At 41.7% G+C, this 20627-nt stretch overlaps 2 protein-coding genes across 3 annotated transcripts; both read left to right on the top strand.

The window, feature by feature from the left end:
* Positions 1-1510: 1510 nt before the first annotated feature.
* hnrnpl (heterogeneous nuclear ribonucleoprotein L) lies at positions 1511-13199 on the top strand. The gene is made up of 14 exons (XM_019857715.1): positions 1511-1660; positions 2127-2245; positions 3638-3875; positions 4186-4271; positions 4557-4653; positions 4736-4808; positions 9513-9548; positions 9767-9835; positions 9945-10192; positions 10697-10818; positions 10911-11112; positions 11379-11436; positions 12555-12650; positions 12749-13199. Exons 1-14 carry the CDS (start codon positions 1577-1579, stop codon positions 12808-12810), a joined length of 1590 nt encoding a protein of 529 aa, XP_019713274.1. The 5' UTR covers positions 1511-1576; the 3' UTR covers positions 12811-13199.
* Positions 13200-13356: 157 nt separating this feature from the next.
* On the top strand, positions 13357-20084 carry LOC109507961 (interferon regulatory factor 2-binding protein 1-like). 2 transcript variants are annotated; one of them, XM_019857713.1, is made up of 3 exons: positions 13357-15087; positions 15366-16089; positions 19236-20084. In XM_019857713.1, the coding sequence occupies exons 1-2, from the start codon at positions 14020-14022 to the stop codon at positions 16065-16067; spliced, it is 1770 nt and encodes a 589-aa protein (XP_019713272.1). In that variant the 5' UTR covers positions 13357-14019; the 3' UTR covers positions 16068-16089; positions 19236-20084. The 2 variants fall into 2 exon arrangements, with proteins under 2 accessions (XP_019713272.1, XP_019713273.1); XM_019857714.1 differs by having other exon boundaries at positions 13357-15327; positions 15606-16089.
* The last annotated feature ends 543 nt before the right edge of the window (positions 20085-20627 follow it).

Raw genomic sequence — 20627 nt, 5'->3', positions numbered from 1 at the left:
AATTTTATGCTGGCTTGATGCTGTATAACTCATGAACTGTATTAGAAGTTCATTTTCCCCCCTTATTGGGGTTCTTCAATGAAATAGCTCGCTCTTGAATGAAATGGCTTACATTTATTTTTTTTTATTATTTTAAAATAATGGATTGTACCACCACTCTGCTTTTCAACTTGCTTGATTTTATTTTGTCCTCACACCTCTGTATTTGATTGTTCTCATTAACAACAATGAAATTATAGATTTACCCTGTTCACGTGTAAAACAGACTGTCAAAAATTACCGATCTGTACAATTGGATTGATATTCTTGTCATAAACTACAGTTTAGAAGATGAACTGTTGACATGGGGTATGTGTTTCTCTAAGCAGCACTGGCCGTTGTTTGCTTCACCAAATGAATCCACTGTGACAACAAAGCAATGCATACATGTTGACAAGACTTGACATTATTTCTATTTTAAGCTACACAATGACAAATGTATATTTCAATGGTCAGTCAGTTTGAATGTTCTAAATTAATTTTGAAAAAAATCATCTGTTTTTTGGGGACCTGGGGGATTGTAATTGTATGTACTGTATCTGTAAATTATTGTAAATGTTCTAAATAGACGACTACAATATAATTTATTTATGTTAGAATTATAATTGTAATTGTGACGTGTGTTTTTCTATCCACTGAGTCCAGCAGAAGGCTAACTGCAGGATGTAGCACCGTGTCACGTTCCAAATATAATGGCCTTATTTATTTATTTTTATCTAATGCTGGCATCCATCCATCCATTTTCTGAGTTGCTTATCCTCACAAGGGTCGCACGGGGCGCGCTGGAGATATCCCAGCTGTCTTCGGGCAGTTAGCGGGATACATCTGAACTGGTTGCCAGCCAATCGCAGGGCGCACATAGACAAACAACCATCTGTGCTCACACTAACACCGAGAGACAATATAATTACTACTACTGTACAGTATTTAAATATCCATCCATAATCTGAACCCGTTTATCCTCACGAGTCCCAGTGAAAAAATAAAACCTTTTGAAAATTACAAGGAGAATATCAACATAATCCTACAAAAATAAAACAGTATTCAAAACTTTTTGTCTGTTATATTTGACGTAAACTGGTCATCAAGAGGGAGAGATGAGAAAAAAATCATTTTGGGAGAACCTTAAGAAGTATTTGGTAAACACCTTTACAATAGCTCAGTTACATTTTGTCCTGGGGCAGCTATAATTTACACAACAAGGGACTGTTTCTGAATTTTGTGAATGGATTATTAATAATTTCGTGTAAGTGTCTAACTCCACTTCCTGAATGATGCACATACCACATACAAAGTACTGTACAAGTGCACAGTAAAAAAACTTTTGTACAACGTTGTACTGTGTACTGTCTTGTAATATATTGTTTGTGCAATTGTAATTAATGAAATAGAGTAGTTTGAACATAATTATTTTTCCTCATTTTCGAAACATTGTGTTGCGACAACGTTTGGTTTCGTCGGAACGCTTGGAAGACGAAGTTCCTTTGTCCCATTGGTCTTGAATGCAACATTAATCTGGCACAAGGGGCACGACAACATGGCTGCCGCTGCGGGCCGCTTCTACGGAGAAGGAGGCAGAGCAACAAAACGACAGAAAACCGAAGACGGAGGGATGACAACGGTTAGGCGGGCAGTCTTGTAGCAATATTTAATTGTCAATGAAATTATTTTGTATTAAAACTTGTCTTTAGACGTCTCCATGGCGTTGCCGAGACATCATTGCGCTTCAGTAGTCACGAAGCTAGCCGCTATCAGCAAACACAATTGTGACCATACGCTAGTTAGCATTGTCAAATTAGTCTGTCTCCTAAGCAAAGTAATTAATTTCGTAGTCCAGTCGTCAAAATTAAAGCATTGTTAAAACTCAAATTCTAAATCAACAATTTGCTTGATTGTTTTTAACGTCTATGTCAACTGTCAAAAAATTGCTTATGTTGAATGCTAACCTCACCATTTTCCATTCAAGCGGCCCCATTTGGGCCTAGTTTTGCACTTTGTCTGTTTGTGGAGGTGGGCTTTATTTCCCCACATTGTTTTGTACATCGTTTACGAGCCGCCCACCGTCACTGAGTTGAAATTATTTTCAGGAGAGCTACGATGATCCTCATAAACCTTTACCCTCCCCGGTGGTGCACATCAGAGGCTTGGTTGATGGCATTGTGGAAACTGACTTGGTGGAAGCATTGCAAGAGTTTGGGACCGTCAGGTATTCATCCACTGGGAAATATGTTGCAATTTTTCTTTTTGTACATTTCTACTTCACCTATGAAGCACAGTTTTCCCCACGTTTTTGACGGAAACCATTTTGAAAATCATGTTGGTTTGAAATTAAAGAATTTATCACTTTATTAATTTCACATAACTATTGCAGATCTGATATTCGTTTCTCACTGGGTTTAGCTAAGCATAAAATATGGTCTGTCAATTGATTATTTTGAGCCTAGGAAAAACTTTGACCTTATAATAATGCCAAACAAAGATGAGTGGGTAAATAATCATAAATCAGTTAGTTGCAACATTCCTAAACATCAGTCCCGCCTATTTAATTGAAAATTCATGCAGTGTGATGGTGTTCCATCCCCAATCCCACAATTCTTCATCAGAGCAATTTAGGGTATAGTGAATAATCTTATCCACTATAAGACACTCACTTCAATTCACTTCACACTGACACTTACTAAGCTGAAGTGTGACAAAAATGCCACTTTAAATATAGACAAAATAAGTGCAGAATACATGCTCCTCATATAATTTTATTTCATAATGCTGGTATAAAATATCCACCAAATAACCACATACTGTGAGTTTTTCTTTTTTTTCCCCTCCAGTACAAAGGGCTGTCAAAGTACAGTACTTCTTCATAGCAAATCGTTAAGTGCAAGAACTCATGTTGTGCACTTAAAATTAACATTCAAAATGTTAATCTTATTGAAGTGTTATGTTTTTCCTGATTATCATTTCCAATCAGTGCAAAATTATTTGGCCTACTCGCATAATACCCAGTCTAAGTGCAACTTAGCCTTGTGCGCCATCGAGTAGTGATTGGTGGTACCTCAACTTAAAAGTACAGTCAACCCTTCCATATTCGGGTTCGGCACCCATGGTTTCGCAGATTCTCTGATTTTTTTTTTTTTTCTTCTTCTTTTTTTCCCCCATCCCGCCCTTGTCAATGGTAGAAAACACAGTGAATATCCCTCAGTATTTTTGAAAAATAATTTAGGTTTGCAAAAAAAAAAACATATGTACATATAATATCAATTTTTTTACTTGGTCAAATGGACCGCGGGCTGCCAATTGCCCAACTCTACTGTAGGCCATGATAAGTTTAACGCATATTTATTTCACTGTAGCTACATCATCTAGGTCTTCTGGGTAGTACTTTGAACAAATGAAAAGCTGACCAGAACAATACAATACACCCTGATTTATATACAATAAAAATGGAAATAGATTTTCTTTTTCTTTTTTTAGTGGCAGAGGGAAATGTCATTTGGATTAATTTTCGAACTAACAAATGCTTTTGCAAGATTTAAACTTGGTGAAGGTAAGGTTTTGACTGAGAGGAATTCACAATGTTGGTTGTACCTCCCTTCCATAGTTCTGTGGTGATGATGCCCAAGAAGCGCCAGGCCTTGGTGGAGTTTGAGGACATGAATGGATCCTGCAATGCTGTTACATATGCAGCTGAGAACCAGGTTTACATTGCAGGCCACCCTGCCTTCATCAACTATTCCACGAGCCAAAAGATCTCCCGGCCAGGAGACTCAGACGACACACGAAGTGTGAACAATGTCTTGCTGCTCACCATCATAAACCCCATCTACCCCATCACCACGGTAATCCACACTTGAAACCAGTGTTGTGTGGGAGGTTGTATGTGTTGAAATGTGGTTTGCAGAGACAAAATGTAAAATACACATAAATAGAGGCGTCTGGTAATTTCTCTCTCTCTCTCCCTCTCTCTCTCTCTCTCTCTCTCTCTCTCTCTCTCTCTCTCTCTCTCTCTCTCTCTCTCTCTCTCTCTCTCTCTCTCTCTCTCTCTCTCTCTTTCAAGCAAATAATTTACTCCGTGATCCAATGTGATATATTTATTCTGTGTGCATGGTAGTTTTTTTTTTTTTTTTTAATTCAAATTTACTTGTACAGGATGTGTTGTACACAATATGCAACAACTGTGGTCCTGTGCAGCGGATCGTCATCTTCAGAAAGAATGGTGTCCAGGCCATGGTTGAATATCCTTGTTTGTCTTTTATGTTATTTTTTTCATGGATATTTTTGTAATTTGTGTAAACCTTCAAGGTCCTATTGTTTCATGATTTCTGACTGACCGCTGTAAGAACGTGCCATGACAAAAAGGAAGCTGGGGGTGACCTAAGCCATTTGCACAGTGTCTTATATTACTAACCAGTCACTTCTTGTTGGTGCCAAAGCAATTTTGCCTTTGTAGTAAACATCGGCTCAAGTTATCTGCAGTGACTCCAAATTTCTCAACCGTCACCTTAACTGACAGTTGCTACATTTGACTCGGTCCAAAGTGCCCAGAGGGCCAAAGCCTCGCTCAATGGAGCTGACATCTATTCTGGTTGCTGTACACTGAAGATTGAATATGCTAAGGTACGTGTAAGACAGGTCGAGCCGTCATTTGTACAAGTACAAATATTTAGTGTTGAGCTGTCTTTTGTCATCAAATTCCCAGCCGGCACGGCTCAATGTCTTCAAGAATGACCAGGACACGTGGGACTACACAAATCCAAACCTAAGTGGCCAAGGTAGGTTTGTTACCATTCCTTCTCCTTTCGACTTGCTCTTTACCTTTATTGCCACAAATATTTGATGTTAGGGTTCTCCACTGTGGGAATATTGCCTTTGATCATAGGGCTGATCTATTGATCACGATTAGTTTGGTGATGATTGAATTCACAATTCTACAATTGAATTCTTTGATTCTATTTGAATATTTTATTTATTTATTTTTTGTACACAACAAGAAAATGTTTCAATGTAAAAAATATTCAGATGAATCAAATTATTTGAAACACTATAATAATGGATTATGTTTCGGACCAAACGCAATTCATAAATTAGTTCTTGTAAAATTAAAAAATGGTGCAAATGTATACATTCAAGAATGATTTCCTTGTCTAAACAAAAATAGTGCATTGGATTTTATTTGCTATACACCTATAAATTGCCAAAGAACTGTTTTAACAGTTAAATAAGCAATTTCAACCCCGAAGTGCAACTTTGAAACTCAAGTATGATCATCATAATATTAGACATTGTTTTAACATAAATTGTTTTTGAAGATGATGCCAATTTTGTCACCGTTGAGTCTAATAATCGTCATTGAATTTTGCCCTCGCAATTGAGTTCCTCCACTCACTCACCAAGCTTATCAACCTTATTGTTCTAAGGCATTATTCCCCCAGTACAATCACAGTTTTATGCATTTTCTTGCTACATTGCGGGCACACAGTGAGGGCATGAGGGGTAATCTCTTTGGCAGCCAATTATTATTGTCATTATTGTCCTATGCATGAGTACAGACCAGTGCACTCTAGTCACAGTACCGCGCACGAGTATACCGTTCACCTAGTAGGTCCACCTTCCCTCCAGAGCATGACACAGCTGCACAGTGAAACAGCCCCGCCTTTTTCCAGTTCAGTAAATTCTAGCAAGTGTGCTCACTTGTCGTGTTCGATCAAACATATTGGAGATTTTATTAATTCTGTAATGAAGCCCATCTTTTCACGGCTCCAGGACATGGATTCTGATGTTTGTAGCCATTAAAGATTTACAGTCAATCAGCATTGATTTCATACGATAAAATACTATTTGTTAAGTTATTCTGCTGGCCGCTCTCCCCTGACTTATAGCACTGTCACCGGACGGGGTTTAACCCTTTGCTATTTTATGAAAATCAAACTATTCTGTTTACATGACCACATTGTCATGAAATTGATTTTGAATGCGCTTCATTTTAGATTGACCCTATAAAGTGGCCAGTATAGTGAGGGATTGACTGCCATGCTGCAAAGTAATAGCGTGTTTTAAAGGCGTCATAAACATTCTAATCAATACTGTTTACTCTAATCAAGGATGAGTGATAGAGTGAGTGCCCTCTTTGCGTTCAATACCTTTCACTCAGTTTAAGATATTTGATTGGCAGTATGCCCTTATCAGGCTTGAGAACATAAGGATCAAATTTTTAGAAAAAGGCTAAGGCAGCTTCAGAAAAAGTCTGAATTAAAGGTACAGTAGGCTCAACTAGTTTTGTTTTTGTTCAGACTGCACCAGTACATAGTAAAACTGAAAATGAAGAACCTGACTTTCGGGTGATGGATGGATGAATGCATGGACTTCTCTTTTTAGAATTCTTTGTCTGGAATCTTTGTTTTAACTTATACGGGACACACTGTTCAAATACTGTATATGCTTTGGTGTCACCGTGATTGAAAGGGGAATTGAAGGCATTTTCTTTGCAATGACATACCGGTATTGTATGTGCCCCCCGTTGTTTCAAACACTGAATTCTTAGGAATATTGTGTTTGTGGAACAAGGGTTCAGCAGATTTGTCCATCAGTTTTCATTAGTCTTAGAGCAATGCTATTTTGTCTGATAGCGCCCTCTTCTGTCGACTGACATTGATGTCAAAGTGCCCAACTGTTTTCTGGCTTGGGTCACGTGACATTCCTGATGCAAGCCGGAGGGTACTTGGACATCAGTTTCAGTCACCAGCAGAGGGCGCTACAGGACAAAGTAGCAGCGCTGTGAGATTGATATCATGGCTGCATTAATCTGCGTAATTCTTGTTCCATGAACGGAATATTAATCAGAATAACATGTTTAGATAAGTGCTGGCACATGTTTAGAGAATATATTATCGCAAAGAAAATATTAGCCTTGAGTTCCCCTTGAAGGTGGCAGTTCCATGTATTTCTCTTTTTGAGTCGGTACGCCTCCAAAACAGGTTACGTTTGGCCGGAAAAATCAATTCAAGGAACATGACTTTGTGTGGTGCCCACTTGGAAGCGTTCTATTACAATTTCTGCTGCCTTTCAAACCAGAGGTACTCCTCGTGTCCTGGCCGTGCAAACCCATATACAGGCTTACCTTCATTTTCCAAGCAGACACATGCCGCCAAAGACACAACAAGCTCAACAGCGACAATAGAACAGCACCCAAAGCGACAAGTAATACTCTTTGGGATACATTGGACACAGTGGGACAACAAACACCGGAACACAACCTCAACGCAGTAACAGCACTTCCTCAGTTCATCGACACCTCTATCTCCAGTACAATGGGACTGACAAGGGGATCCATTGTATTTTTTGGGGGTGATGGACAATCGCCCTTTCATTTTGAGGGGCCGAAATATTCAAAGGCCACGCAAACACCTCCTATACCCAACACCGTCCCATCTTGATATGTCTAAGCATCTGCCACCACCACCGCCACCACCTGTTTACAAGTACAGCACATCTTCAGAACCTTGAGGAGCAACCACCACCTTTGACACAGCACATTGATGGCCCGGGCAGGTTGTTGTCGGCTGCACTTCCTAGCCCTTGGGCCCTTGGGCTATTCCTTCAGTAACACCACCACTACAGGGATCCACAGAGGAGATTTCAGACACTCAGCTGACAAGGGAACAGATGACACAAAAGAGGCACCTTCTCTTGTTGAAACATACAGCACGCCTCCACCTTCCTGAGCAACCACACGACACTACAACAAGCTGAATATCCACTTCTTCTACAAGTGACCATGCGTCATGAGATCAAAGCAAGCGATATTGCAGCGCCCCGTTTTTTTTCCCCATTTTTACATGAGAAGATTTTCTTCTACAAGTGACCATGCGTCATGAGATCAAATCAAAGCAAGCGATATTTCAGCGCCCCGTTTTTTTCCCATTTTTACATGAGAAGATATCCACGGGGGGGCCCATGAAGACACAAGCGTATGAAACATTTGTCAAGCATACGAATACAGATGCAAACAGATTACAAATCCTCTTCCACAAGCACAGCATTTTTGGACTGGTATTCTGTTTTCGCCTTTACCTTCCCGCCCGTTTCCCTCCTGTCTGTGCTGTTCTGTTTTTTATTTTATTTTTTTACACTGGCCCACAGTGATGCCTTTAACACCTCCCGTGTGATGCAGGTTTGGCTCAGTGTGTCTGTGGACAGACAGCCCACTATCAAATGATGCACTAATCCTGCTTTGTGGTCAGCACGGTAAGATGGATATGCTTGTCATAGCATCTTTGAAAAGAAAAAAAACGAAACAATGAAATGGAAAAAAAAACAAAGCATGGATGTGTGGATGTACTTATCTTTGGTGGTGGGGATGCAAAGAAGGAAGACCTGAAGAAAAAAAAAGGAGATGGAGAATGAGTTGAGCTTGGAGGCTAGCATCCTTTGCTGAAGACAACCCCCCCACCCCCTACCTACCCACTGTGTCCAATACTTCTTGTATGGTGCTGTAAGTACTGCTAAATGACAAAATTGATGTTGTGGTTGAAAACTGACAGCTCCTGTGCACCAAACTCGAACTTGCTGCCGTTTGCTTCAAAGTGCTGTACCAAAATAATAGTCAAGAGCAGTAGGAGCCATGAATGAGACTTCATTCCGCAGCTATAATGTACAGTCTTTTAATAAATGTCTGATGTGGTTTTACTTGGATTGGCTAATGTGGTTGAATAACACTGGTCAACGCATTTTTGCAAATTAGTTTAATCTTTTAAACTCTTCCGAATGGCTTTTTCTGCACTGATTCTGAATCTGCCCTGGGTTTTTTTCTCTAGCACATCAGGTTTTCATAATATAGAAGTAATATATGTAATACTAGTATATTTGTAGTATTTATGAATCAAGGGATAGGTTCGGCAATAGGGGCATTTTTTTCCCATAATGTCATACCTATAAATTAAAACATCGTAAAATCTGTATCACGCAAGCTTTTGTAAGTCAAGCCTAAAAACAAAAACAAAAAATGTCTTTAAAAAAAAAACAACAACCTGACGTGCGAAAGGGAACATATAAAGACATTTTTTTATATCAGTTTAAAAAATGTTGAGAGTCACCGAGAGCAATCTATGATCAAAATTTGCTGTTGACCAGTGTCATTTTGGCACAGACAGGGTGAAACTTTTACTTTGTGACAACTAAAGAGCAACGAAATAATTTGGATGCCAGAGAACGGATTGGAACTGTGAATGACTGTACTGTATTGTGGTTAGAGTAAGCGACATTATGATCGTAGTTCTTGTCATACAACTGCGGCATACCGGAATGTTGTGATCACGTGGAACGTTTGACGCAAAACCGGTGCAGACCGGTAATTGTATTTTGTTGTAATTACCATCGAATTGTCAGTCGTGTCACGAAATGTTAAGGCAATGTTGTCAAATGCTTGTCTTTAACAGTTGTGACTTTTTTATTTGACATGTATATGTGTACTTGCACAGATGCTGACGGTGAAGGCAATTGGAACAATTCACAAGGTGTGTTTAGTACTAGGATGGCAGTTACAAACAAATCTCCATTATGTCATTAATTTGGTTACAAAATCGTACCTGCAGCCAACGATTTATGACGCAAGCTCCTTCTGTTGCATGCCAGTCACTTGGTCCCTTAACACAAAGTCACCACAGTAATTTGGCAGCATGCTAGCTTGTCGCGAAGCTCTTTTAATTGCCATTTTTGACCGCACCCTACGTAGACCCAAATGCAAATCCCAACAAGCGCCAGAGGCAGCCCGCTCTTCTTGGAGACCACCCACCTGATTACGGTATATATCCAGAACATTTCAATCTGATGCACAGATAAGTAACACCGCTCATATGGAATTACCCTCCCCCTTCCTTTTTATTTTCTTTTTTTTTTGTTAAACCATAAAGGTGGCCCTCAGGGAGGCTATCATGGCTACAGTGATGACAGCTACGGGCCTCCCCCGCACCGCATGGGGCCGGGTATGGGCGGACGCGGTCGTGGTAGTCAGCGTTATAGCGCTGCATACGGGCCGCCGCCCTCCGAGTACGGCCCTCACGCTGACTCGCCCGTACTTATGGTATATGGTCTTGAGCCCTCCAAGATCAATGCTGACAAGGTCTTTAACATCTTCTGCCTCTATGGTAATGTGGAGCGGGTGAGTAAAATTACACTACTCCTTTTAAATGGAAAGCCAACCCCAAAATTTTCTTTACATTATATTCTATGTGCGCCTACTTGTCCAAACGCCGCATTCTGATTAGTGTTGTATTTGTGAAATTTGATGATATAGCAAAATCCACACGTTTTTATCAGTCTCAGAGGGCAGCCCTTTTGCCATTTACTGTCGACTGGAAATGACGTCACCGTTGCTCAGGGAACGACCAATCACAGCTCACCTGTTTTCTGAAGCAACTGATGTAATTTTCACTTGGCAGCAAATGGCAAAATGGCCGCCCCCTGAGATGGTCAAACACTGAGTGGATTTTACTGCTTCACTCATATTCCACAAACATAGTATTAATCAGAATGCTTTGTTCCAACTAGTGGGGCTGCATAGAACATGTTGGAAAGACCATTTTTGGGTTTACTTCCCCTTCAAAGATTTGTTGGAAAGAAAAGTTGTTGGTAAGTCGTCAATTGCGTGACCTTGTTCATGCAGGTGAAATTCATGAAGAGCAAACCTGGAGCCGCAATGGTGGAAATGGGTGACTGCTATTCTGTGGACAGGGCCATCTCTCATCTTAACAACAACTTCCTTTTTGGACAAAAACTCAACGTCTGGTGAGGGCGGGAGTTTTGAACATTTTCATCGTCAAAAAATTTTTGAGTCATTCCTATGCTTCCAGATACAAACCCATTGTCTTTGTTGTTAGTGTCTCCAAGCAGCAAGCTATCGTGCCAGGACAGAGTTACCAGTTAGAAGACAACAGCAGCAGCTTCAAAGACTTCCATGGTTCTCGTAACAACCGCTTCACATCGCCAGAGCAGGCAGCCAAGAACCGAATCCAGCACCCCACCAATGTCCTACATTTTTTTAATGCCCAGCCTGACATCTCTGAGGAGATCTTCAACCAGGTCAGGTCTTTACACCGCACTTCAAAATTCTACACGCCTTTGGTCAAAATGGTCCTGTTCACCGTGCATGAAAAACAAAAATCTAATCTGACTGATTTTACACATTAATCGTGTAAATGTTTTGAAATGTTTACATGGGCTCATGTTTTTAAACCGCAAAAACATGGAATTTGAACAAGAATGTGTAACTTTATTATATCCTCGATAGCAATAAAGTTCCTTGTATTCGTGTCAATTTCCTCTGAACCTGTGTTCTCCCCTTCTAGGTCTGCGATGAATTAGGAATTAAGAGCCCTTCAAGTGTGAAACTGTTCAGTGGAAAGAGTGAGTAATTGCCATGAGTATGAACGTGTTTTTGACATGTAAATTTGAGTTCATAATTGTCATTTTGCAGGGCACTGGTTGTCCTCCCACTCATACACAATCAGATTTTAATACTGTACATTACTTAACATATTTAGGTTGAGAATATGATTTATTGGAGTTTGTCTGCCGCTCACAGCAAATTTACACTGTCGGGGAAGAAGCCGTATCAAGCGTATTGTCTTGAGTGATGCACACAAACATCCTCCGTTTCATGCATGAATTAACATATGATGCAGACATCCTCCATTTTAGAAAAGGTAGAGTTCAGTGTTTGCATGGCAGTGATAATGCTGGCGTTTACCAAAACGTTAACCTTGAGGGCCAGTTGTTTTTGCGCTCCAAAATGCTGTTGTTGTATGGGGGGATAGTTGTCTCAAGATATAGTTGTGGATCTGAAAATTGCAAATGTAATGATGTGAATAATTTTGAGACTTAAGATTTATGTAAATGAGTGACCCAAACGATTATTCCAGTATTGTCTGTGATCATATTACATTTTTGATCTGGTTGCTGTCGGATGGAAAGCTATTGCCCAAATTTGGTCAATTCTTTTTAATATCGATCATAGTGGGCAGTCCCAACATGGGTATGTTGTTTGTACAAATTAATAACCAATCTAAAGCATTGCTCTAATGAATGTTACAATGCTGATTAACTCAAATAATATGCTGTTTGTTTTAATATCCTGAAATATAATGGTTCTATCGATGCAACTCAGCTGTGACAATTTTGGACATTCTTATTAAAACACATGATGCCGTAATGAACTCATACACGATAAAGGTTTGGAACCAATCGATCCCCAACATAAGCCCAAAGCATTGGACATTACAGCAATATACCGTATTTTTTATGTATTACTCTCAATATTGTAGCCATTGTCTTTTTTCCCATTTTACTGCTCATGCCTTACTTAAAAAGTTACCAACCCCTTATTTTGTTTTAATAATTATCTTCCCAATAATGTGTGTGGCTCATTTACAGTCTACATAACTGCCCCTGAAATTAATACTGGCCATTATCAATTATTAACAGACATATCATTTCTTTAATTGAATCATTTGTCTACACTGCAGGTGAGCGAAGTTCATCAGGGTTGCTTGAGTGGGAATCTGTTAATGATGCCATGGAAGCCCTGGCAATGATGAACCATCACCAGATGAAAAACCCCAGTAAGTAGTTACACAGATTGCAGGTCCTAAATGCTAGTATAATTTGTCTAAACCTCAAAATATGTGTACAATGTTTTCCCCTCTGTTTCTTTTTCTAGGTGGGCCTTACCCTTACACTCTGAAGTTGTGTTTCTCAACCACCCACCATGCCAGCAGCTAAATTACACAACTGCTTCAAACAATGTCACATTTTATTTCTTTGCTTAAACTATAATGTAGTTCTGTTCTTATGTCCTATTAAAATGTTCACTCACTATTGACAGAAGTAGAATTGTTGTGTTTTATATTTTAAGTGATGACAGTACAGTATTCCTTTTTTCCCCCATGTAATATCAAGACCCCAATCTGGAATATTTAAATGTAAATTCAGGCTTTTGTTTTTAAACAGAGGGAATTTCACTTTGAAAGGTAGACATCCATATGTATGTATTGGCAAGCAGTGTAATGAGCAAATTGCAGTTTCCTGATTAAAAAAATACATATGTTGTCATTTGGTGGGGTACTTATTAATGTTGACGTTTTAAGAATAAATAAAACGAGTGGAAACACTGTGGAGGTTCAATTTTGCAGCTGTAAACTGTGACCAAATGGGAACACATACTCGGACCAGTGTGGATATACAGCAGTTATACACAAAACATGTAATAAACATCTGAAATGCAGATTTTTAATATTGTTTCAACGTTTTAATTTTGCAGAACAAAAGATGCGCCTGACGATGTTAAAACTTGAATTGGAAACGTAATGTGGGAAAGTGTTTTGAGTTCCGAACTTGTCAACGGCATCGTGTTTCAAACCAAGTCTGTTTACACATTTACTTTTGCTGTCTTTCGGTTTGCCACGGGAACTGATTTCATTTCACGTATAAGTGATTCAAGGGACTGGCTAGACTCGAATTTAGGTATGTGATTACAATATATTAAAATAGTTACATCTTAAATGACCTCCGTGTCCATTGACGAGATTGTGTTTAGTTGTTGTGGTGTTAGATGTGACCGTTGTGGACAGCAGTTGTGGTTTTAAACTTGACTATCGACTGGTTTGAAGGAAATCAATGAGTTTTTTCGTAGAGCGCAAAAGCCTACAACTCCCATGATGCCCCGGGCCGTAAAGTACGTAGGTGTTTCCGGTGTCCTGTAAGATTTTACTTCCCTCTACTCGGATCGACGCGACAAACCCAAGAAAGAAGACGTTTCAAACTACCGAATGTCGTAAAATACATTCGTCTGTTTAGCTACACTTCGTTAAATGAACATTTAAAAGTGTGCAGTATGTGGTGAGCTGTGGCTGAAAAAGGAAGAACCGTCGGATACGTTAATCGAAGCTTTAGGCCTAGCAAATAAAGTTTGGTCGAGGGCCTGTAAACAACATGTCCTCCACATCGCAGCCCTCCTCGAGGCGGCAATGGTGCTACCTCTGCGATCTACCCAAGATGCCCTGGGCCATGTTGTGGGAGTTTAGCGAAGCCGTATGCCGGGGATGCGTCAACTACGACGGCGCGGATAGAATCGAGCTCCTCATTGAAACCGCCAGACAACTGAAGAGTACACATGGAGTTTTGGAGGGCAGGTCTCCTGGCCCACAGCAGGGCAAACCCAGTTCGACTGGGTCCATGGAAGCCGGGCGACCGCATGGAGAACGTCTCGACAGGGGGAGGGGTGAGTACGGTGTATCAGCTCGCCTCCCTAATGGTCTGCACAGAGCTGAGGATGTCGCGTTATCAGAAAGCAGCCGACAGAGCCCGAACACTCGCAGGGCGATGGCTGCGGCCGTTCCGAGTCTCCACGGAACGATATCCCATGCGTTGATTGCACAGGGCTTAGTCGCATCCCCACATGGTCTCCTAGCGCCAATATCCGGCTCCAGATCGGGGGGCAATCCCATTTCGATCTCAGCTGGCCCCATCATGAGCGACGCTTCCAGAAGACAGGCTGTGGCTCTGGGCGTGGGAGCGAGCACGTCTGCTCTGGTGGGCATCGATCCAGCGGCGTGGAGGAACAGCGAAGTGATGGCTGAACTCAACGAGGTGGCACGCAGCAAAGTGGAAGGCTGGCCAAACAGACCCAAAGTTGTCAGGGATGTTCTCTTGGCTCTAAGTACCTGTGTCCCCTTTACTGTGCGCTTCCGGAAAGACCACAATCTCATGGGAAGGGTTCTGGCTTTTGACGCCAGTGCCACCGCGGAGTTCGAGCTCAAGGTGTTTGTGGAGTACCCTATTGGCTCCGGGATGATATTTTCGGGAGTTCCGGACCTGGTCAGGCAGATGTTCCGTGACTCCGCCAAGGATGCCGGTAAAGCGGTGAACTCTGGCTTACGCTACGTGGAATACGAGAAGCGGCAAGGGAGTGGAGACTGGCGGGGGTTGTCTGAGCTTTTAAATGACGGCGTGCGCATGTTCAAGGAGCCGCCCATCCCCGAGGTTCTTCCGCAGCCCGATGCCGGTTTGCCCATGGCGGTGGCCGCCCGTTCTGGACCGGCCAAGAGCACAACCCGGCGCCGCAAAGCCTCTCCGGGCTCAGAGAATGGCGAGAGTGAAGGCAGACCCGATCACCCCTCCAGAGAGGTGTGGTCCAGAGGCGCTTACCCGGGCATGGAACCTCTTCCGGGAATGGCCGTCCCTCCAGACGCCCCCCCTCGTTTACACAGCCAGCCCTCACCCATGTCTGCGCTCATGGGGGTAACCCGCCCTTCCCCGAGGTGCTTCCGCAGCCCGAGGCCGGTTTGCCCATGGCGGTGGCCGCCCGTTCTGGACCGGCCAAGAGCACAACCCGGCGCCGCAAAGCCTCTCCGGGCTCAGAGAATGGCGAGAGTGAAGGCAGACCCGATCACCCCTCCAGAGAGGTGTGGTCCAGAGGCGCTTACCCGGGCATGGAACCTCTTCCGGGAATGGCCGTCCCTCCAGACGCCCCCCCTCGTTTACACAGCCAGCCCTCACCCATGTCTGCGCTCATGGGGGTAACCGACAGCCTAAGCTCCAGCCAGGTGGCCAGAGACAGCCCCGGCATGTCCTCAGCCCACTCCTCTGCGGCCGGGCGCGCCGCCACAAGCAGCCCCTCTGCCGCCACCGCCTCCACCTCCGTCTCTCAAGTGCCCGTGGGCCTGAGCAGCAGCACGGGTAGTGGGGAGTCGACCAGCGGTGGGAGTCAGGGCACCCTGCTCTGCTGCACCCTTTGCCGAGAGCGCCTGGAGGACACCCATTTTGTCCAATGTCCCTCCGTCCCACATCACAAGTTCTGCTTTCCCTGCACCAGAGGCTTCATCCGCAGCCAGGGCCAAGGAGGAGAGGTTTACTGCCCGAGCGGAGAGCGCTGTCCCCTGGCTGGGTCCACTGTGCCATGGGCCTTCATGCAGGGCGAGATCTCCACCATTCTGGCTGGGGACGGAGACGTGTCAGTAAAGAAAGAGAGTGACCCTTGACATCACCGTCCTCTGAGCAGCGGTATGACCGAATCTCTTGCCCTTTGTCCTTTAGCATCCTGCACATGCAATTCTAAAACCGGATTTCAGCTGCAAATTGCATTTTTGCCGGAAAACATGTCATCGTCCAAAAAAGAAAAAAATAACTTTGTAGATGGTTTTCAGAACAGCTTTTGGACCGTCCATTTGCGTCGGTAGCTGCTAGCTAGCGCGAAGCACTATTTTTGTTTCTTCTCCAGCCTGCAAAAGTAGCCAACCTCCCTTTGCTTGCTGCTGTGAAGGCACGAGAGAGCTTCAATAAAGTAACAAAGATAAAGGTCCGGCTGGGCTTCAATGACTGGGTGTTCTCGCAACCCATGCGCTCCTGCCACATTATATACATCACACATTGACATGGCCGTGTGGCGCCATTCAACATTCCTCACAATAGACACGGCGATGCTGTAACACAATGACGATGCTGACATGCCATCAGTATTAGGTGAAAGTCAAAATTCCGGTTTATGAAAAATGCGTGATAACCAGTTAGGGTTGAACCATTATGGAAAATGATCTAGGAAAAAAAAATTGCAATTGTGATGTTGCATGTGACTGCTTTTTTAATATTCGGATATTAAGGCAAATGAAAGAGAGTTTATTTCTCGACCATGATTTTACAGGCTTAAACTTAGTAAATACTTTAAGATGTAGTATTTTAAGTGTCGGTATTCACCATGACAACATAATTCCGCCACACAAGTGTGACGTATTATACGTATAGAGTACCGCAAATCAGTCGGAAATCGGCCAAACTAAAGAGTATAACCACAATGCAAACAAATGTGTGGCTTTCCCATTTCAACATGTCCAACTTTGAATGAAACGTGATATCATTGATATGTAAACAAGTAACGGTAACATCACACATGCTCAAGTGGAGAGAAAATAAGATGATACCATGTTTATGTGACGTAACATTTTTCACTTTCAAAAACCAGCAAGCATGCATTTAAAGGCGGCGGCACCTCATAAATGAAGAGTTATGACGAGCGATGATAATTTTCGTCTGTCTTCATTTTCATTCATGAAATCTGACGACGCACTATGTGTCCCACGGAGTATTTATCCTCAAAACATACGACCGCTTCCATTTTCAAATTATTTGACCAGAGAATGTGTTTCGTTACATCGCCGTTCGGTAGTGCCTGTGCGCAAACGTCACAGACTCGTCCATGCAAGTCAACACTTATTTTATTTTACATGTGGCACACATCACACCGCTGCGGTTGCTCGCATGACAGGTCATCTGTTAGCACAGGCACTTTTGTTTACACACGGTTCTCCACTCCCACAGTACGGTGGCACGGCAATTCATTCATTTTATTTTTTTGTTTTAACCTCACGAAGCAAAACAAGATTTGGTCGATACTCTTCATGGTCTCAGGAGACACAAAATTCACCAATAATCACGTGGGATGATGTCTCTGCCTGCTCGCCCCATCTCTCCCTTCCTCTCTACCCTCCGCTGCATGTCTCAATGAATAGTTAAATCACGGCTTTTGTGATGAAGAAATCACATTTTTTTTAAATCGTCAATACCGCATTCTCTGCACTATAAGGCACACTGAAAACCATTCAATTTTCTCAAAAACTGACAGTGCGCCTTATAATCCGATGCGCCTTTTATATGGATCAATATTCAGATTTCTTGGACGTAGTATTTTAAATGTTCTGTAAAGCGCTTTGTTTCGCTGCAGCGGTTGTGAAAGCAGTATATAAATAAAGCTGTATTGTATTCGCATTTGCAGTGCTCCATCTAGTGGAGCACCACTATCGCGGCTTCTCTTCTATGAGCCTTGTAATGCGGTGCGCCCTACATATGAAAACCGTTTTAAAATAGGCCATTCATTGAAGGTGCGCCTTATAGTGCGGAAAATACGGCATATTACAAATGCAATTCATGGTTCAGGGCCTATTACCTGTCCACATGAGGGCGCGGACCGAGTTACCCCCACATACATGGCAATTGGGATAACCCGATTTATATGGCACGGCACAGATGACGGTGTAACACAAATGGCCGCTTATTTTCTACCGTCAATAAAACACATATTCACGTCACTCACCACACTAATAAAGCAGTTGGTTCTCTGCTCGCTCCAAAAGTGTGGTTTTGTGCTTGGTCTGAATTTTTTTGCGCATTTAGATGGCCTTTCGAAACCCCAATACAGTATTGGCAATATTCGGGTTTTGAAAGGGTTATATGTAAACGTAGTCAACGTGACTGAAATCTGTTACGGTTTTCCTTGCAAACAGTTCCCCTTCCGCATTAATGTAAAAGTATAAAAACGTAACCTAACTAACATCACCTTTATCGTAAGGTTTCAAAATGTCAAACCAAATCTGGAAAAGTTCTGATTTTCTTCGTGGTCTCTTATCCAAGCTATCGTTACTTTCCAAAAGTACCGTATTGGCCCGAATATAAGACGGCCCTGATTATAAGACGACCCCCTCTTTTTCAAGACTCAAGTCTGAAAAAAGACTTTTTGAACACCTACCGGTAATTAATTTTTATACAGAAAATAATTACAGTACATCTGAAACAAATGATGATAATATATTTGAGAGAAAAAGCATGTTATTTTGCCTCATTCAAATCTTAATATCTGAACATTTAAATATGTAAACTAAAGTGCAATCACATTCGTAAATGATTGGCTTCTGGTTTTTGAAATGTAAATTACAGTACATCATAACTTCTCCTCAGCTGCCGGTTAACCTGGCCGATCTTCGACCCACTTTTCTCCAGATTGTCGCTACGTTTCTCCATTTTCTGTTATCTCTTCGATTATTTTCTTCTCTTTTATTTCTTACCGCTATTTTTTATTTTTCTTCTTGGTGTTACTGCTATTTTTATTTTTATTCTTCACGGCAGGGGTTCACTTGTGACTGGGGAGTCAAGTTCAGCATTCACGTCAATGATATCTGGTGCCATCTAGCGTCGTCAATGGGTATAATGTCTAGACCCCGAATATAAGACGACCCCCACTTTTTCAGTCTTATTTCAATGCAAAAAACACCGTCTTATATTTGGGCCAATACGGTACATTTTTTTTAGCAGAAAGGCAGCCAATGTTAAATTTCCCATTTGAGATCACATTGACATTTCTCTCTGTTTTATTTCTCCAGAGGATGTTGTTGATGATCCCAAAGCACTTCCCTACCACGTTAAGCAGAGTCTGCCCTCTCTGCAGTTCAACATGTGCCTCTCAGCGACTGAAGAGCTCCCACGTCAAAAGAGGATGAGACTGCTGGCTTAAAGGACACACAAGACTCGTGCTTTTCATCAGGTCATTTTCAATGTCTACAATTGAAAGCACACCCTTTTTGAACAACTGAAACAAAAACGAGTTTTTTTTCTTTTTTTTTGATGTTGGCAAGTATCGTTGGTTCAAATCGATACTGATCGTTTGATCAATATATATGCTCCACAAACAAACAAAAAAAGAATGTCAAAAATGTTCTCAAAAGAGCAATTTTTTTCTTTCTTAAAGCCAAGGATTGAATTTATGTAATCTTACTTTGTCTCATATAGGTCTGTCAGATATGTGAATTTCCTTTCAATATGGCTGTAATTTCTATTTTTGATACAATTCAAAGTTCATTCATTCTTGTTTTGTTCGTAGTAATAAGACCAAAGATGGCATCGTATTCAAGTGTCATTTTTATTTTATTTTTGTGGTGTGTATGTTGTGTGATAACCAGGCCACCACTCACTAATTCCTTACACCGAAGTAAGCTTTATTTACTTTCTGAAAAAAAATGTATACAAGATAATTAGCACCACAATCTTCAATGGTTACCAACATACTTGTGATCTCAATGGATCAAATTCAACAGTAAATTGCAAAGTACAGTAGTTGAATTGCTGCCTGCCTGTCTTTTACTGTTTATATCTGTCTCAGAAGTGCTACAGATCCTCAGATAAAAACTTTTTTTTTTTACAAACTTTATTCAATAAATACCAACCAAAACCCACGGCGTTGTATACTCATTTGTGGCATGAAAAAGTAATTCAAAAGTCATTTGCCCCTCCTTTGTGATTTTATTTTTCTTTATTTTTTTGGGGGGTGGTAATGCAAATATATCATACTTTTACATCATGCCAATTTTAATATTGCAGAGACTGCCCAAGTAAATTTAAAATGCAGTTCCTAAAATACAATTGACATTGTGGAGGGCAGGGGTGGGGGGGTGAAAGAGTAATTGATTTTACTGATTGCCACCCTGTTCAGCAACAGATAAAATGACGTAACTCTAGGATTTTTCGACTTTGCAGAAATGGTTTTTGCATCAACTGTGTGTGTGTGTGTGTGTGTGTGTGTGTGTGTGTGTGTGTGTGTGTGTGTGTGTGTGTGTGGTCATGTACCGTATTTTCCGCACTATGTGGCACACCTTAAAGCAGTGGTCCTCAACTAGAAATGCTGTCGGTCCACTTTTTATTTATTTATTTATTTTTAATAAGACCAAGGTCCGGTCCCATGCACGGCGGTCATGGGGAGCAGGGCTATATGCCCATTT

Source organism: Hippocampus comes, unplaced genomic scaffold (genome assembly GCF_001891065.2).
Source record: "Hippocampus comes isolate QL1 unplaced genomic scaffold, H_comes_QL1_v1.1 scaffold248, whole genome shotgun sequence".
Lineage (NCBI taxonomy): Eukaryota > Metazoa > Chordata > Actinopteri > Syngnathiformes > Syngnathidae > Hippocampus > Hippocampus comes.
This window is presented reverse-complemented; position numbering and strand designations above follow the sequence as displayed.